Source organism: Botryllus schlosseri, chromosome 5 (genome assembly GCF_051294905.1).
Source record: "Botryllus schlosseri isolate E-star chromosome 5, Bs_hap1, whole genome shotgun sequence".
NCBI classification, from domain to species: domain Eukaryota; kingdom Metazoa; phylum Chordata; class Ascidiacea; order Stolidobranchia; family Styelidae; genus Botryllus; species Botryllus schlosseri.
This window is the reverse complement of record NC_137240.1, coordinates 11,653,247-11,672,974: the sequence shown is the minus strand read 5'-3', so window position 1 is coordinate 11,672,974 and position 19,728 is coordinate 11,653,247. Positions and strand designations below refer to the sequence as shown.

Here is a 19,728-nt window from a genome sequence, read left to right as displayed (position 1 = left end):
TATACTGACGTCACGACCGGCAATTATTCCTATGACCCACCGTACACGAAAATGAATCAACCGCGGAACAACAAGTCAACCAGTTTTACGGGTTATTGTTCCCAAGCCACTAAATTGGACCACGGAACAACAGGTCAGGGCAGGCAACTATGATCACCGTCGTGTACGACCGAAGTCAGCTGTGAATCGTGGAAAAATACAGTAAAATTACAATGTATTATAATCAGGAGGCGAGTGGAAAAGTACAAGTAGAAGTACTCCAGTCTCATGTCTGAGTACAAAGGTCAATCCAGATTCTTTGTTCGTTTTCTCTCTATCGCTAATTATTCCCCCTTTTTTTATTGCCGCACACAAGGTCATAAAAGTATTGCTGCAAAATTGAGAATGAGCTAATTCTTACACTGTTTATTATCTTGATAATGTTTGTTTGTTCTTTATAAATCGAGAATGGGCGTCGATCGCCCAAACATATTACTACTTATGCCCATTTTCACTCGGATCTGTCCACACTATCTTAGCTCTAAAAGCTGTAAAGGAGGACGAATTCCCAAAATGGAGGACATTTAGGCGTCCTCGGAGGACATCTTCAAAAACCTGGAAAAGGAGGAGAAATCTTCCTAAAGGAGGACGTATGGTAACCCTGTTACAGGGGAACGCATGTATTTCAATCTCACCGAACTTCACCTATTAATAGTGTTGGGACCAAGTTATACTATACCTTCGAGTCCCAAGTAATTTGAGTCATTGCACGCTTTGACCCGGTCGAGTCAAGTCACGAGTAAAGTTACAATTCAAGTTATATTTAAGTTTACGAAGTATGAGGGATGACTCAAAGTCGTTACATTTTGGTAGCTGTTTGAAACGCAGATTGAGTCTCCATTTATTCTGAACCAAAATTATGAATAAGTCAAATATATATTCAAAAAGGCGTAGTATCGCTCGCACATACGCAGAACTGCGAATAAAATACATAACTGCAGTCTGTAATTATCAGCGAAAACACAGGAACGAATGCGAGACCTCGAGAAGTTGAACAAATTGATATGCCTCAATGCACCACACATCTGCAAATCCGCAAGATACAATTTAAGCCTGCTATTGACAAGTAATGTAAACACAAAAACTATATTCGTTGGTAAATTTGCGCACTGAGAAATGTGAGCGGTCCATCAAAAAGAGATGCATTGCCATTAGATTAATCTGCTACTAGGCTAGGTGTAGCTATGATTTCGTTTGTGGTCAATTTATTTGTGATGTAACAATGGAGGATCAGTAAAACGTATGTCATTGAATGACTATGGACTACTCTCAAAACTGACGCCGTATCGGGAACAATGCGAACATGAACAAGATACATCGACTTAGTCGAGACCGATTAGTTGATGACTTGAAATTGACTCGTAAATTCTGCTCCGAGTCACGAGTCAAGTCAATCCATACCAAAAACTTGACTCGAGTAAAGTCATGACTCGAGTCATCCCAACACTGCCGATTCAAGCAAGTAACTTTCATAATAAGTTTGCTATCTACGTTCCGGGCACCTCTCCGACTCAGTTGCAGCATTTGGTTTAATTATTACAGAGCGGAACCAGAATTTTGATAGTGAACGGATGTTGTAAGGGCGGTTGGCATGTGCTGTAATGGACATTGGACATCATGTTCTTGAAAAGAATGGGCGTGTTTATCGTCAACCGCCACCTCTGAAATTCGAAACCTGAATTAGAATTGCGATCATGTTCGAATCACATTCCGTAGCGCTGAAATATTGTCATGAAAATCCGGGATTTTTCTATGTACAAAGTTCAAATCCTGTTCGCGTATTGCAAAATTTGCAATTCCATTCTTAATTGTAAATCTACAAACACTTTTCTCGTATGATCAATTGATCATATTCATATCGACACACAATGCGCATCCATTAATTCACTCGTATTGAAGGAATCGAGTTTTTACTTGCTATTTCCATGTCTCGTGTCTATTGGCCCCCTTAAATTTACCGCGAACAGAATTTAACGGAAATAGACCATCAGTACCAGTACTCCTGCTAGCTTTCCACTAAGCCAAAGATATTTTCACTCCCACAGGTTGGTATTATCATCTTTTAGCTAAGAAACATTTACTTTCAGTTTCTATAGGCTACTCATGACTTAGCAAATACAATTTCATCTGGCTTTTAGCATAATCAATCTCACACTTACATTTCTCACCGGCGGGATATTTTTGTCTTTCTTTGTCTGTTTACCTTTAGTCCGAGCGATTTCGGCATAATGATCAAGTGAAGTTTAAGTAATCATCGCATTACCTGCTAAGCCCAGTACAGCTTATCGGCGACAAGTTTTCAGTTGCTATTACATGAAACTCACTGACACTACGAAATTTGTGATATGGTATGCGCTACCTACGAACTGAAGGCAAAGGAAGTTGAATTTACATTATTAGATGTGTGCTAAAGATTTGTGTTTATACCACCGCATTATGCACACATATACGATAATCCGCCCCCAAGTGACGTGATCGTAGATGCGTTTTTTCCTCAAAAGTAAAAGACATTTGAACTCTGTTTCCTACCGATTACGTACGCGTTGAATCACTGGTGTCCGGTTGTAAAAAATAGACTCACAATGACAGTTTTTCTTTTGTATAGATAGACATCGAACGGATTATTATATATTATTGTCATTCGCGTAGCATTCAAGACGAGACAAACTTGAAACACCGCGATTACAAAACACGAAAATTCGACTTTGACTGGAATTCGCCTGGAGATTCGGTACAATTTTGGAAGCCGCAAAGATGAGTGTCAACAAGTGTCAGCTTTGTCTGCGACATGAATAGATCACCGAACCGCCGCTAGAAAGTAATTTCCCAGTGTCATGGATTTCTCTATTGGCGGTGAATAAACCACGACGCCTTACTGGTAGGTTGTTGTTTAGATCTGGAAGTTGCTAACATTTACGCTGCGTACCCGGGTCGGTAACTCGGTATCACCAACCTAAGTGGAATATCCATTTCAGACCACGGAATACGTCACGAGTAGACTCCAATAACGATAACTGCTACCGCGATGTGGAATTGTGCTTGTCTCCACACCAGGGGTATATTTCAGCATGAACTACGATCACATATATTTCCTTATATTTCGAGGCTCTCTCCTTTGTGAATTACTAATGCTTGCACAATGCAGATGTACATTGTACAATGAACAAAATGTGTGTCGTTGTTGTTGTTTAGTGTGCATACTGTGCATGGTGCATCGACATCAAATGCTATTTCGCTCATGTTATACGATTCCCGAGCTCGAGGGGACTGGATGTCGCAGCAGTAGATACAACGTTACTTACCACCACGCGACGTGTGTACTGTACACGGAGCGATATGAGTATTTACAAGTTCAATCGTATCCAACATCTTCCATCGTATACATAAAGTCTTCATCGTCATATATTTTGTTTCATCATCACTAGGGCGATTTTTTTACCTAAAAAATGAAAGATTTTGACCTGAAAAATCTGAATTTTGACATTTTTTGACCTTAAAAAACTAAATTTTGACCAAATTGTGACCTAACGTATGCAAATTAGGTGTTTTCCCGAATAATGTTAGAATTTTACTACTTATCCCCATTTCTAGTTCGAATTGTCTGTCCTTACGAAGTAGCTTGCCCTGAAAAAGCTTTTTTGACTCAATATAACAGTCAAATTTTTACATGACAAAATAATATTCTAACAAAATCTGGCCCTATGATGAATTCCAGTAGTTACATGAGGTATTATGGTAAAAATAATTATAATTTGTTGTAGTACAACAAAACATACTTTCCTACATTCTCGGGTAGAAAGTGTCTGTCCTTACTAAGCAGCTTACCAAGAATGGAGATGTGGCGAGATAGCGTAGTGGTGTAATCCACAGCTACAACACCAATGGTTTGTGGGTTCTGTTCCGACCGAGGTCGACTCCAGAATTCCTACCTAAGTGTTGGAGGATTATCTAGGTTCCTCCTCGCCATCTCATTCCGCGTAAGCGGTGTCTTACAAAAAGCCTAGAAGTTGGCCTTGCTACAAGTCGGCAGACACGCAGCAGATACGGAATCGAACATAAGGAATGTCGGCCTGGTGCAAATGACAATCGTAGTGGACAAACACCATGAACATATAAACAAAAACAAGAAGAATGGAGAAAGAACGTTCAACAGTAGCAGCAGTTTGCTGACAACATTGAAGTTGTGCGTGCGTTCACTGCTGGTGACACACCGTGTTGCTTCATTCTGACAATGGTTTACATCTCAATTTTTCATAAAGATGTAAGAACCATGAATTACCCATGCACGCAGTCTTGCTTCACTTAGGATATTGCGGTACGTTGACCATAACACCATGTCAACCTATTTATTTCATTTGACTGTTTATGATCCACAATGAGCAGACAATGGACCGTCTCCAACTGTAGGCCTATAAAGTAGGATACAAGCTGTAAAATGTCAAACGATAGGTTCCCCGACTGTGCAAAATCTACTATACAAATGAAATGCAGGTTGCAAAAAAAATATTGTCTTTGTAAACAATATTGACATTTTTTCACCGAACGCTACAATTTTGACCCTATTTTGACTTTTTTACATGTAAAAAAAATCGCCCTAATCATCACAATATTGCGATACTGCCAAAGGGGTTCGAATTTTTACATTACATTTGTTGGGCAACGTAGTTATTAGATTAGGAGACTTAAACAAGTTAATTAAACTACTTTTTGCCTTTTCATAGCAGCGCAATCGTCTGCTGTTAGGAATTTCAAATAAGGTAAATTAATGAACAGAACATCATTATCATTAGCAGTGCTAGTATATTGTGACGCCACCATCAAGGCGACAAAGACTGACTATAGCTTGAAGAATCAGAATCCTCCCATTAGGTTTTATATTATTTGTCTAGTTGTATAATTAATAGCTATAACTCGTTGCGATGTATCCCTGTAGGAAATTTTGATTGGCAATCTATACGAAAAATGAATATTGACGTTTGAATATCCTTAAGTTGCACTGATTACGCCTATATCATTTCGGTGAGTCTTTCGCCATATAGTGGAAATGATATTCTGAGTGAATATATTTTGGAACATATTCCGTGAGATTTGAGCAAATTCTGTGCGATGTAAATCACTACTTTCGGATGTTGTACAGTGCATATGGTATCAAGTCAAGATACTTCGTTCCCAAGCCAGATTGCCACCCACGTTTGATCAGATTTACCTGAAAGAGCCGTTGTTGCATTGCATTAGGTAGGGCTGATCAAACTTGGGCTCCGTACACGCTTAAATTTCAATCGCAGTAGTTTTGCAACTGCTCATCGACATCATATACTTGTCATCTTGACTTGAAAATATTGAAATTATTGCAACACTTTTCTATACTATCCGTCTAGTCACACCTCAATTGCAACCCTTGTTCTCGATTCATCAAGCAGTCATTTCATTTATTTGAAAATAGCGCAAATAACAAAATCGTGCGTTATGCTTCGACACATATTGAAATATACAAGGTAACGCTGTCAGCGAGATTAATGAGGCGCTTACAAGGACAAGACCACTGTTTGCTATTTCGCTGTCAATTCCGCTGTGCTGTGCAGAAAAATGGGAACGAACAATAATTTAGAAAGCCGCGCAAAAATCTTTTTTGCATTTCAGTCAAGTGAAAACAAGTGGTGTCAGGTCCTCAAATATTTGGTTTTTATATGAACACAAAGTACGGGCTTGTCGAACTGGTAATTCATTTTATATCCGTCAACACGATCCATTGTTAACCGGCTTTTAATACAGTCCAGGGAACAAAACGCGGATCTTGGCAAAAGTAACCATCATGTAGCGTCGTCGCTAGATATTTTTATTCTGAAGTCTCACGCGGAAGCCAAATAAGTTGAAACGATATTCTAGTCACTGTTCTGTTCGGTGCTCGCAAACAAGCGATTAGAGAGAACGATCGAATGAACCTGCCACGAGGCCGAATTGCTTCATGCCATAGGCATGGCGCAAGAATGATTCAAAGGTCAGTGGCACATTTTAACCGGATGTACATCAGTTCGAACATACAAAATTCGGATTTCGATATGAATTGAAACCCACATCCAGAATATGATTTGTACTCGGAAATATCAAATTTGCATATGTGTGATTTCATCAACCTACGATTATAAATTTATACAATCAGTAAAGACACGAGGAGACGTACGCCGTAATACGTGCGCCGCCCCGCAGGACATCTACAGAAAAGAGTCAAAGTACAGACCATATATAAACGCCATAACCAATCCTGTCAAAACACGCGAAGCGTAACCTATGACAGTTAATTCCAATCCTATTACATTTGCATGATAAAGTCACGGGCTTACGGCATAATATATTACCGAAAGTTCAATGTAACCATGCCTGAACACGAAAAGTATTCTTATCTGCTACAGTTAGCAGGTTACATCGCCAACAAATTACGAAGCAATGTCAGTGAATTCTTTTCGGCGACGCTGTTCTCAAAAAGCACGCAAAATAGGACTATTTGTCTGATACAAATCTATATATGAGTGATATAGACGATTATCTCTATGTCTCATATATATGTCTGTATAAAGCAGTGACGCTACGAGTTGCGGTGACTACGATGAGATGTTCGTCATTCGTGATGATCAGTTGATTTCATTAGGATTTACTTTGGAAACAGAAGTGAGATTAACAACCATCAAACCGAATCTGAATTTTGAGTCACGCCGCTTCCCATGCGGTGAGCAAGAAACGCGAGAATCGCAAAAATAGAAGAGAATCTAATTTTGTTGGGAAATATATATACGCGCTCTTATCCCTCCTTCAAACGAGAAGGCTATAGATGCTCTTGAACTAAACTGCTTCTAGAGGAGAGGAGTTGAGTGTTGTGCTAAAATTTGACTTGCAAGACGCGCTGACGGAATATAAAACATGAAAGAGGGCAACGCCTATGAAACACCTGGACCGGGGACTTCTGAAGTGGCGCCAGGTGGAAAAGTTACCGGACCAGCACCTGTCAAACGAGAAAAATGGGCTAAAAAAACTGACTTCCTCCTGTCTGTAGCAGGCGGTTTCATCGGCCTGGGAAATATTTGGAGATTTCCCTATCTCTGCTATAAAAACGGAGGAGGTATGTTAAAGCGAATTGCATTGCTTGTGATGACCTAATTTCTTATATTCGCATTATAATCACTCGAATCATCAGCTATACGACGCATCTATAAGAGCTTCTATACCAAAATGCCTAGTTGACAATAGACTATATCCTAACGTGAACGAAATTGAATAAGTTATTGAAATGTCATCCCCTGACTTTGAAAGTCAGAGTTGAGTCGCTCGTCCCGCCTACGGGAGCTACATGGTTACGAGTGTTCGCATCAATTCAATTTTGTATTCATTTTACTGCATGCCGTTGAGTCATCGCCGTGTAAATATCATGTTTATTGCTCTGTAATACGATTGTAAACCATTTCAATACGTGCACGTCTTGAATGGGTACATTATTACGTTATTTTTAAGGTGCATTCCTCATTCCGTACCTGATTTTCATGGTTATCGGCGGGATTCCTATTTTTTTCCTCGAAGTGGCTTTGGGACAATACACATCCGAAGGAGGAATTACTGCATGGAAGTTGGTGCCTCTTGGAAAAGGTACGTAATAACTTAACATTGCAAAGAGCCAAATTTGCGAAATGTTTTGGTGATTTCACAATCAACGTAAATACGCATCGCTAACAGCAGTCACGTACGTTTTGATGATTGCGTCTATATTCATCGAGTGAGATAGATTGGTAATTGAACAATGCCGACTTAAGCTATGTAGATCGCGTTACGGAATATTTCCTATGCTTTCCCGTCACAAACATATGCAAACGGTCGATGTTAGTCCACTACAGCTTGGAGCAGACAAATGGCCCGAGGTTAGTATATGACTTGTAAAGGAACCCACAAACCAGTTTATTAATTAGAGGAGACGTGTACGACGGTGCGATTCTATGATTAAGGCATATCGTCTATAAATCATTGTAACACGCGGTGAAGGTCGAACATGTTGGCTATTATTTCCTCTTCAATTGGTGGCATGATTTATGAAACCCTTTTCAAGTGAAAACTGCGGTAGCGTAAGTCATATATATCTGCAATTAGCGGGTACTATTTTTTGACATTTGGCAAACTCGCGAAATTCTCCTTATTCCATTGTTGTTGAATCTTCAGTCACACTATTCACCCAAAGACGGACGATTCATATTGGGTCAACAAACTCCAGTGTCTTTGAATTTTGCTCCGCAATCTCTAACACGTGCCTCAAAAGGGATGTTGTTTTAAACTAGGTCCACTTATATGAAATTGGGCAGGATAACTTTTACAATTCTCGCGTTCAGAGTTGCAGCGTTCACAACTGCGTTTTCTCCTTGTTCCATATTCATTGTTCAAGATCATGCTAGCACGTGTCGTGTAGCTTAGATGCCCATTACCCTGCTCATCCTGACGCTCACTTCACAGAACAATCCGGAATCGTCGTGTTGGGGGGGGGGGGGGTAATGTCACATTTTACTAATTCCCCTTCCCCTACTTGCAGTTCACTATCCAAATGCAATCATTCGCTCGCAGATTATTATTCGCAGGGTATGCATATAATACAGATATTTCGCAAAGGCCATGTACTTTCTTTATGCCGCTTGAGGAGATTAGGAAACAGATCGCAGCCTAAGTGCGTTACGCTTACTTACTACTACTTAAGCATCTACCAGGTATCAAAGCCGGTAGAACGACGCTTTTAGCATATCTACTTTCATAAAATGAAGCTGTTAAGCTTGCGTTTGATCCTTGAAATATTTTTGTTGCTGCGAGCTAATCATCGTAGGTGTGTTTTATTTATATTTTGATGAACGCATCATCATAACTCGCATACGTTTGTTTTCAGGAATTGGATATGCCTCGCTTGTGATCGTTGCTCTACTCAACATATACTACATCGTCATCTTAGCTTGGGCGATATTCTATCTTCTTCAAAGCTTCACCTCGCAATTGCCATGGGCTCTGTGCGGGGAATATTGGAACACCGACTGTTGCGTTCAGGACTTTCAGGAGGACATGAAGTATATGAACTACTCGGAAGAATTCATGCTAGACGGTGGCTATATCAGCATTAACAACGGCACAAGTAACGAGTCCATTCCAGCTCTCGGCTACTACATAAATTTTACGGAATGCAATGGAACCTTTACGCGTCCGGAGACTGAATATTGGGAGTAGGTATTTGATGTCTCCGCCAGCACCTAAAGCGTAATGTCGGGTTACGTACGCGACAATCGTCGAATTTTAGTGAATATCTCGAGGACATTTCTTGAAACGAGCCATGATCCAACATATGCAATCACTATTTTGCACTCATTTTCCGCCTGTAAAATATGTTCATGTATTCAATACCTCACTTCAGATACACGTGTTGTTCTGTCAACCATGACTAAGTTCACCTAAGCTGAAGTGATCTCAAGAATCACATCGTATAAACTCCGCAAAACTTTTCATTCTACTTGAAAAGGAAATGCACCATCCAACACTTGAGAGAGTTGAAGTTAGATCAGATATCCAACAAATCCTTTGACGGTATATTAAATATATTGTAAAATGGTGCATGTGAAATCGGACATTCAGCGTGAATGTATCTCGATAACGAACATTCGAATACTGTATTTGTGAATATAACTGCCTTCTGCCCATAACACTATGCAATATACAAGCAGGCATATTCCAGATTTGTTTTTCAAATAAATGTTAACGCTGTATTGTTTTGTAGACGACGTGCCCTAGGACTGTCTGGAGGTTTAAACGAAGTTGGGAACGTGCGGTGGGAGTTGGCGCTGTGTCTGTTAGCGATATGGATTATTTGCTACTTTTGCATCTGGAAGGGAATCAAATGGACTGGAAAGGTAATATGAAGTTTGCTATATTCGTGACTAAAAATTTCCAACAAATTTTTTGAAACTTGCGAAGGTTGTGTATTTCACCGCCACCTTTCCGTTTCTGATGCTCATCGTCTTGCTGGTTCGTGGAGTGACTCTGCCTGGTGCTTCTATAGGGATTCAATTCTATCTTACTCCAAACGTCACCAGACTCGAAGATCCGCAGGTGAGTGGAGCAGAGGTGGTCAGCAACGAAGTACTTCTACTTTTTAGAAGGACTCAAGTAGATTTTGTGTACTTGCAGGATCTACTCAAGTGGTTCAAGTGATCGACTCAAATGATACTTCTAATTCTACTTAAGAGTTTTCAGTTTTCAACACAAAACTCGGCTTCCAATAATTACTTTTTCATATACTTGTAAATAGCTACTTTTGCTTATACTTAAGTAGAAATTTACTTGAGTACCAACGAGGACTACTTTGATCACTCTGGAGTGAAAAAAAACGATTATGTTTGTAATGGGGAGGAGTCTGAATTCCCATAATAACTTATGCTCAGCAAATGCGATTCCCAGTTATTAGAACAGGGCCATAACCGCTGCACCACTACTCGCTTACCCCCAATTCCAAGCTGTCCAATCTTGAGCGAGGTAAAAAATGCTTACTTTAATCTGCACAGAGTAGAATATTCCTTTTAAGTTTTAAGATTACTTATAAACTAGCATTCATGTTAGCCACGTTCAATCTTCGATTTGAAACAGGTCTGGCTTGATGCTGGTACTCAAATCTTCTTCTCTTACGCGATTTGCCTCGGAGCGATGGGATCCCTGGGAAGCTATAACAAGTATCACAACAACTGCTACAGGGTAACAACCTTCTATTATTGATTACTGAACCTTCGCGGTGTATATTACGCTGCCAAATTGTTGTAAACTATTTAACCGAATCGGAAGCGTTTATAGCCTACGCCCAAACTCCTCTTTTACTGCATCATTGCGTTATTCCCCGTATTCTATCGGTGCGTTACGTGCTATGCGTCGTTAGAAACGGTCTGATATGTTTGAACTACTGTCAATTATGTGTATTCGTGACGTACTAAGTTGGGTATGGCATTGAGTATTATATCAAATATCGTTCGCAATCAGCAGCCGATGCGGTGCCCTGATCACACGTCATCACATCACACTATGTATTTCATTTCTACTTCCGGCCTTGGTCAAAAATCCGTACCTGCGCAGTGTGCATCCGGTCGTGTCTCGCTGTTTCCAACGCTTATCGCTTCCAGCCTTACAGGCTGTTTGTCAATCTGTCAATCATATTAGGCATTCTGACCTTTTTAAGTTATCGTACCGGGTCGCCCTTCGTGAAAAGGCGGAATAGTGATTTGAGTTGAAATTCGGTTGTGTACATTCTGAAACCATCTCTTTAATGTGTAGATTTTCGAATTTTATGTGATTCTTACTTCATACGAAATTATAGGCCCGGCTCAAGAGAAGTAATGCTCATCCGGGATAATTGACAGGTGATCTGTTTTTGTCGCAGGATTGCATTGCGCTCAGTCTTCTCAACTCGGGAACCAGTTTCATCAGCGGTTTTGCAATTTTCAGCGTACTGGGCTTCATGGCGCAGGAGCAGGGAGTTGATATTGCCGATGTGGCCTCTTCTGGTGAGCACTTTTGTAGTTTCTGTCACAGATCTATTGATTCGGCAATCTGCATACGAAGTGCGAGTGCTGTCGATGCGAGCGATCGGCAGATCACACGCCATTGTAGAACAACATTTCAAGTATTATCTCAATCAACCTTCATGAAGCTAACAATCACTGGCATTTCAAAATGTATAGGATTTACAAACTGAACTTTTCAGTAAGTTACGGGAGTGTGTCGTTCCATCGGGACAACTGCATATTTTCAAACTTAAAACTATATCCAAAGTTCATTGTGATACACCGGCATGTACTAATAACCACGTACGACCGTGTACGACGTATGTGTAGTTAAATTTCAGTTTATTTATCTTATTCTATTGCACAAAGCAATGGTATGTTGACGATCTGTGAATTAGCGAGTCATATTCAATTTCTATTCAACCGAAAAAGAAGTTAATGACGCTGGGTTTCGCTGCCACCAATACATCAACTAGGTTGGACACATTTCGAAAGTAATGAATAAACAGACACTCCTTTATTTCAGGACCGGGATTGGCATTTATTGCGTATCCAAAAGCTATCACGTTGATGCCGGTGTCTACATTGTGGGCTATCCTATTCTTCATTATGATTCTTCTGTTGGGGTTAGACAGTCAGGTAATGTCTGAATGAGTGTGGCGGTTCGCCTACCGCCAATTCCTATAATGCCTTTTTAAACAAACGAAATCAGGAATGCTTCAAGACCCTTCGAAAGGCTCTGCTTACTCATGTAGAGTTTCGTGGAACCTTCGCGAAACACAATGCCTTCTGCTATACTTTATGTACATTGTACAACTCAAGTTGTTGCCAATATACCTTTCTAATGACAACATTTTTTATAATTTTCAGTTTGTTGAAATGGAGGGCTTTGTGACTTCAGTGGTTGATTTATTTCCTGTTCGACTGCGAAAGGGCTACAATCGTGAAATATTCATCGCCATAACTTGCGCCATATCGTATTTGGTCGGTCTCTTCATGGTCACCGAGGTATGGAATATTATTATAGATTCAAAGCACGCAGGCAGTAGGATTTTGTAATTATTACTGATACAAGCACGGTCTGCCTATATGACGTAAACTCTTCGGTGATATAGGTTGTAGTTCAGGTTTTGAAGATGGTTCATGGATCATATGTGACACCGCAATGTAATAAAATTATATACTCACTACTGAGTCAGGTTAATTCAACTATATTCCACTGTAAACATATCTCAATTCCCATCCTACTTCTATTGCATCAAAAGCATTCTTTTCATTGTTCACAGCATGCTTATCCACCTCACGGCTTAAATGTTTTACAGGGAGGAATGTACGTCTTCCAATTGTTTGATTATTACGCAGCAAGTGGCGTTTGTTTGTTATGGGTTGCCTTCTTCGAGGCCGTTACGATTGCTTGGATTTACGGTAAGTTTATTCAACCATTGTTAATGGACCAAGCGTTCTGTAGTCTCTGCTGTTCGTATTTCTTACCGTCCGTGATGGAAACCTCATCCATCAAAACCTTATTTGCAGTAGCGTTTCATATTCATGTGTATATCCGCCGGAGCGCACTAAGATGCGAATCGAATAACTTGTAACTCGTGATTTGTATCGGGATGATCACCGAATGTGTGATATATTCAATGCAATATGTAATATATTCGCATTTCCCACATCCTTGAAAAGTGTTACTGAAAAAATGATGACATACATAACTTTTCAATGAATAACACATTACGATTTGATGCATATCACTTGCTGGACCAATCTTTTCATTGCATCGCAGTCTTGTGATGTTTTGAAACGATGAAAATATTTATAAACCTGAGTGATTGATGCTTTGAAATCGAAGCATTTAAAGGCTACGTTCAGACGTAATTTGGTGAGAAATATTTGAAGCATTAGCGAGTTGATGCACTACATTTCCAGACTTTTTCGCCCATTGATTTCCAGTCTAAAACATTGCTACATCATTTCAATCCTGACGTAAAATGCGATCACGATGTCATTTCCCACTTGATAATTTCAAGCGCATCTGTTGTGAAAAACAGCGAGGAACAGCGATTTCGAATTTTGATAAAACAGTGATTAACTCATATACGCCTGCTACTGACTAAGGCGAAAGTAATAATGATATCAGGTGACCGCATTTAAATCTGTCTGGACCCGTAAAATATATGATGATATTCATGTCATATGTATGTCGACTCTTTCCGCTACAACTGTGATATATATTCTCGTCATTCAGCAGACCGAGCTGCGACGTCACAATTCCGATTATTATCTCATTAGTGACATCATCGTGTCCTATATGGTGTGGACACAAGCAAATCTCACGGCTCAGTGAAATTGATCTACGTCACACTTTCCATTTGGTCAAAGGCAACTTAACGGCCATTTTTGACCGGCTTCGAAAATATAAATTTTATCCTGCTCATGGTCCTGGAACCCCCCAAAATCAGCCTAAAATTTTGCATTGTGATCAAGTTCTGATATTGTGACGCAACAATTCTGTCTGGCAAAACGAGAGTGAAGCTAAGAAGAAAGAGCCAGACAGTATTGTTGCGTCACAATTTAAAACTCGATCACGATGCAAAATTCGAGGCTGATTTGACCCGCTGCTCCCACTGTGGAATCCTAAGTACAATAGTTCATTTCAACACTTTCGTGCTATTACATTTCAGGAGCCGAGCGCATGTGGGGAAATATCTCAAGCATGATCAGATACCGACCTTTCCCTCTTATGAAGTATTTCTGGCTGCTGTTCACTCCGGCCCTGACGACGGTGAGAACGTTGTTTGAATATCCCGATATTTAAAAGAATGTTCTTGCCTGAGTGGCAGAATTCGTGCAAAATGTGTATTTATTGCAGGGGTCTACCGCACTGGCGTAGCCAGAGAGGGGCGAAAGGGGCGATCGCCCCCCCCAAATTTTTGAAACTTTTTCGTAAAATCAGTAAAATTAACAGTGTTTTAGGGCAGATGAATGCAACCTAAAAATTTTCTTCGCGCTTCGCGCGATTTAGTGGCCAGGCATGTCTTGATTTTATTAACGGTATCCCGAAAAAAATTCTTCCGCAAATACCTATATTCTCAATTATGAGAATACAACAGTACCAGTAGATACACGAGAGTAGCCCGAGGTCGTTGGGTTGATTGAGTCTATGGGTGTCAGTTCAGTATGGGGTTTGGGGACTGTTAGTTCTGGTAATTTCCGTACCGGGACACACAAAGACATATAAAGTAGGCTACATGCGACTCCGCAAAGTGCGATCCCAAAATGATTGACGGTTATAAAACCGACGCATGTATTCCGAAGCCTTAGATATAGCTTTTTGGGTGCTTAAAAGGCTGGCGCCTAATGATCCTGTCCCTGCAATCAGACCCCCCCCCCCGACATAAATGCGACTGGCACAGGAAAATATCGCCACCTCCCGTTAAAAAGTACTAATTTGAAATCGCACGAGTCTCATCAAAGGAGTTCTGTAATCTGTTCAGGTATGTATCCGCAACTGCAATCTTTAAAGTGGCGCCAATCTTTACCAGAGGTTGCTAAATAACCGTGCTTCAGCAAAGAAATTGATAAGACTGGAATCCACTTGCTCATATGCACACATCAGTATTATTGATAAAACTCTTTTGTTTATTCAAAAACATTTTACGCTCCGCGCGACTAGGTCCGAAATACACACTGATTGTTCATCACTTAATGTCAGCGATTTGGGTTCGTCCGTGAAAAGATCGCCTTATGGAAGCTATAGTTGGCAACTGGAAGCTTCCATAGGGTATGTGTGTGTGTGTTTGTATGTGCGTCTAGGAATCGTATGGATAAAGGGTAGTGATGAAATTGCCCATGGCAGGATGTACGGTTCTGCGAGGTGTTCTCACGGGGGAGCTCCCCTGAACTCATAGGGCCATGTCTTGAAAATCCGCGTCGTCGATTTGATATGAACAAGTGCCGAAAATCCATTTCCACAAAGATAGGTGGTGGCGAATGTGATAATAACGCGTACTTTGGCTATGATGGTAACATACATGGACCAATATAACCTCCAGCCTAGTCATTTCTATCTAGCAGCTCATCGTGAAGTTATTCTGGAATAGCGCTCTTATAGATGGATCTCTGCAAACAGTTTTTTCCAAAACCCCAACATCCCTAAACATCAATAGGTTAGTATAAGTAGGCGATTGGCAATTTGCAATTAAAATGACTTATGGCCCAGTGGAATATTTCATCTCAGACGGCCATTTGTGTGAGTCCTGAAGTTTTAACAGTTATGAAGCGAAAGTGCTTCGAGATTTCTCTAATTTGAAACAAACTAAAAATTAGGTTATCAACCATTTTGCAAGTTTGGAGGTTTCGCGTACCCCTTGAAAATGCTTTGCGGATCCTCGGTTGAGAACCACTGCTCTAAATAGTCTTGCCGTATGGTATGAACATATAGTTCAAGTGTGCGCCCTGAATGTTCGATGACAGCAGTTCTATCAGCTCTACCGGTAAATCTGATAATGAAAACGTATTTGCAATATGCAAGGGACAGTATAATGAACGAATTCCATTCATTGACCATGAAAAATTTTCGCGCTTCGCGCGAAAGTGTTAACGCCCGAGTTTTACGCAATCATTCTATTATCACATCACTTTATGTATGAGTGGAATATATGCCCCAGATGTTGTGCTAATCATCCAATAAGGGCCCAAGACCATCGTTTTGACCTATTTTTTCCTTGTCTGTAAGGGGGATGGGCTTATTTACGTCATCAAATTTTTCGCCCCCCCCAAATATTTTTTCTGGCTACGCCCTTGGGTCTACGTAGAAAGCGTAATGTATATACAGTAATAAACCACAAGTTTGACATGCCGCCACATATACTTCTCTGATGTTAAGTGAGCCATCGTTGCTGACGCATTAGGCCATGCAATTTTTACTTCGCGGAAGATGCCAATGGGATATCAATAATCCTCTACCGTGGTTGCATTTATAGCCTGTTCCTTTGAATTCTTGTCATGCGTTCGTAATATATGTTTATAGGTCCGTGTAATTGGTATTGGCGCCATCGGTTGATTTACTTTATGGCAGTGACGTCACATACGGCCCGCGATGCCTTGCTCAGTAAATGAAAGAATGACAGTATTACTTAGCACATTTCCATCAAAATCGGAGATTTCACAAACAAACGCTATGATCCCTCGACATAGCAAATGTCGAACATGCACAGAAGCCACACTACATCCATCACCAGCTGCAGTAGACTCGATAATCAACAGATCACTTCGATGCAGCTTCATCTTGCAATCATAAAGCATATTGACCTTATTCTATTAACTGTACATCGTACAAATCTCTCTTTGAAATTGACACTGTAACCATTTTTTTGTATGGGTCCGTGTGTTTCTGATGTTTATGCTATTTTGTTGCCTGTTTTGTTATTTTGCGATGACGAATAAAAAATTTCCCCTCTCTCTCTCTTTCACCATATCGTAACAAGTCTGTCACGTCAACACAATTCCAAAAAATGTAAAAAGTACACACGAATGCAAAGTTTCCAGGAAACATGAACCAAAAGCTACTCAATAAGAGGCGACAAGGCTCAACGAATCCATGCAAGTTCAAATAAAATAAAACGGCAACTAGGCCTATATGTGGTCACACTGCAGCTTAATAGGTAGGCCTACCAGCCTTATAAATCCATTTGGTCAAATTCTATCCAGCAAATGCGCATTTTAAAAGTATGTCAGTTGGGGTAACATAATTTCTTCATGTCTCGAACCATTTAGTGTGATTGTGGTTCAGTGCGGCGTTTCCGTTCCGAAATACTTATGGACAAAAGTCGTTTACGTAGGCCTATATATGGCTTTATTTTCTTGTATTCCTGCACACGCAGGGCCAACACCGCATCACGAATGCAACAAAAGGAGCATGGAAATAGGTCAGCTTATATTGTTGTGACCCGCGGCTAATGTTATTATAGGAGTGATTTTGAGATCACTTGGCTGGTGTGACCCGCAAGCGATTAAAAGGTCCACGGCGCGGGACCAAATTGAGTTTGAAATTGCTACTTTACGAAATGCAATTCAAGTCATCAGACGTATGGTGCGGGCGCACGGCTGTACGAATACGACCTTATTCGCTTACATATATGAATATAGTAGAGATATGTCATGGTGTTTTTTATTGTTACATGTAAATTACGCAGCGATTTTAACGATGCAATATTTTCAGGGAACGTTCCTGTACGCGCTGATAAAATTCCAGCCGTTGGTCTACAACAGTGTCTACACTTATCCTGCGTGGGGTGAAGGAATCGGTTGGGTTTTAGCTCTGAGTTCAATGATAAATATACCGCTATACGCAATTTATGCTTTCGTTACAACTCCTGGAACTATGCAAGAGGTGGGTAGTGCACGTTATTGTTTTCCTCAACTGCAGTAAAGACATGTAGGATCGACGTTGTCGCGTCACGCAACCTTCATGTATAGTATACATTGGTAAGATGTTCATTGTTCAACTATAAACAACCGTATACTTCAAGAAAGTTTGAAACTACTTTCTTGCAGTATTTCACGAAGCAGAGAAGTCCAAAGCCGATCACTCAAATTGGTGACTCAGGTTTGAATACCCGACTTTAAACGTCAAGATAATATCTGGGGCAAATCGCTCTGTATATAAACTGACGCTGTCCCGGCCCTAGGTTAACTTTTCCATCAAATCTCACCACGCCCGTTGTTATCAATTTTCAGAGATGGACGAAACTCACCACTCCACAGCTTCCCTCAGATCATCCCGATTACAGGAAAGTCGAAATGGAAAAGCAACTGCCAAAGCCGTCATGCCTTGCTACCCTCAATGAAAACTTCAGCTACTTCGGCAAAATAGATAATCCGCCAGCTTACGACTCGCAATACGACAATGCGGCGTTTAGCGACAAGCTCTGATTATGTTAGAATTCTGTACAGACCATGCGGTCATTGTTTTTAAAATGCTTGAAATTCTTTACAAAACTGACGCACAGAAGCATCTTGCATGATCCTTATACCGGGCCTACAATCTCCAAACGCGAGTGGTAGCTCTGCCTTTGGTATGCATATCGAATTATCGAATGTGTCACATGCATTCAACAGTGTGAGCTATTTGACTTTACCTTAACTTTACTTTAATATGCTGATGTTGGATATTTAGAGATGAGACACTATATGCACCTTGATTTTCGAGAAATATAGTCTGCCTATATGGTTTGCGCTTCTATAATATCCGGAATGATATGAAGTGGTCGAAGTCATGTTATTGCGCGCTTGTCTGTGAAACGGAAGGCAGTGAGAGTTGTGTACTATTTTCTATGTTGCTGGCCATACGCATATTCTCAATTGGTTTGTTTCAAAATCACTTTGCTTAGCAGGCTACAGATAGACCTATTTATCCAAAAACTTATTACCGAGCAGGCATAACGGATGACATTCGACGAAATGATGATGCCATTTTTGTGTACAGTCAAGGATGAAGTCTGACGTTGAATTGTACGCGAACATCAATTCCCACACATTATAATGGACTATTATTATGAACTTCCGATATACTAACAAAAGACGGGTCTTTCATGACACCTCGTGTTTTCCGTGAGAATTATAAGTTTGAATTGTTACGTCGTCGATATACTTCTCGCATTCATGTGTGCGCTGTTCTAAAAACAGTGTTTCTTAACCTTGTCGCCAGAGCCCTCCACCCCCCACCACAGGGGCGATTTGGATTTTGAAGGGGCGGAAACGCTCAGGGGGTGATATGGGGGCGCTGGGCTCAGGGGCTGTATGAGGGGGCGCTTAAGAAAATGGCGTCGCAGCATAGGGTGCGTTAGGGACATATGGTTATGTAGTAGAATAACAGTTCTATGTATCCGCGAGTTCTCATTGTAAATTTACATTCGACAAAATCTGTCCAATCGCGAAATTTTTCGTCGCGCTGCGAGCGAAATATATGTCGACAATGTTTGCTATACATGTTTCCATGATTGCAGTGGTTTACAATAATTCATGTAAAATTAATGGTGCGTACTTTTAGATCGCCAATTATCCGTTAAAATACTCCCATCACGCTAGCTCGGGTTATTTTCCACAAAATGTTTCGAACTATGTATTTTAT

The 19,728-nt window shown here is 40.5% G+C and overlaps 1 protein-coding gene across 1 annotated transcript; it reads left to right on the top strand.

The window, feature by feature from the left end:
* The first annotated feature begins 6,799 nt into the window (after positions 1 to 6,799).
* Positions 6,800 to 18,828, top strand: LOC145439744 (sodium- and chloride-dependent taurine transporter-like). Its single transcript, XM_080317354.1, has 13 exons — positions 6,800 to 7,153; positions 7,543 to 7,674; positions 8,948 to 9,275; positions 9,824 to 9,956; positions 10,021 to 10,155; positions 10,690 to 10,794; positions 11,471 to 11,594; positions 12,121 to 12,233; positions 12,465 to 12,602; positions 12,917 to 13,019; positions 14,279 to 14,379; positions 17,818 to 17,988; positions 18,336 to 18,828. The coding sequence occupies exons 1-13, from the start codon at positions 6,955 to 6,957 to the stop codon at positions 18,528 to 18,530; spliced, it is 1,977 nt and encodes a 658-aa protein (XP_080173480.1). The 5' UTR covers positions 6,800 to 6,954; the 3' UTR covers positions 18,531 to 18,828.
* Positions 18,829 to 19,728: the final 900 nt, after the last annotated feature.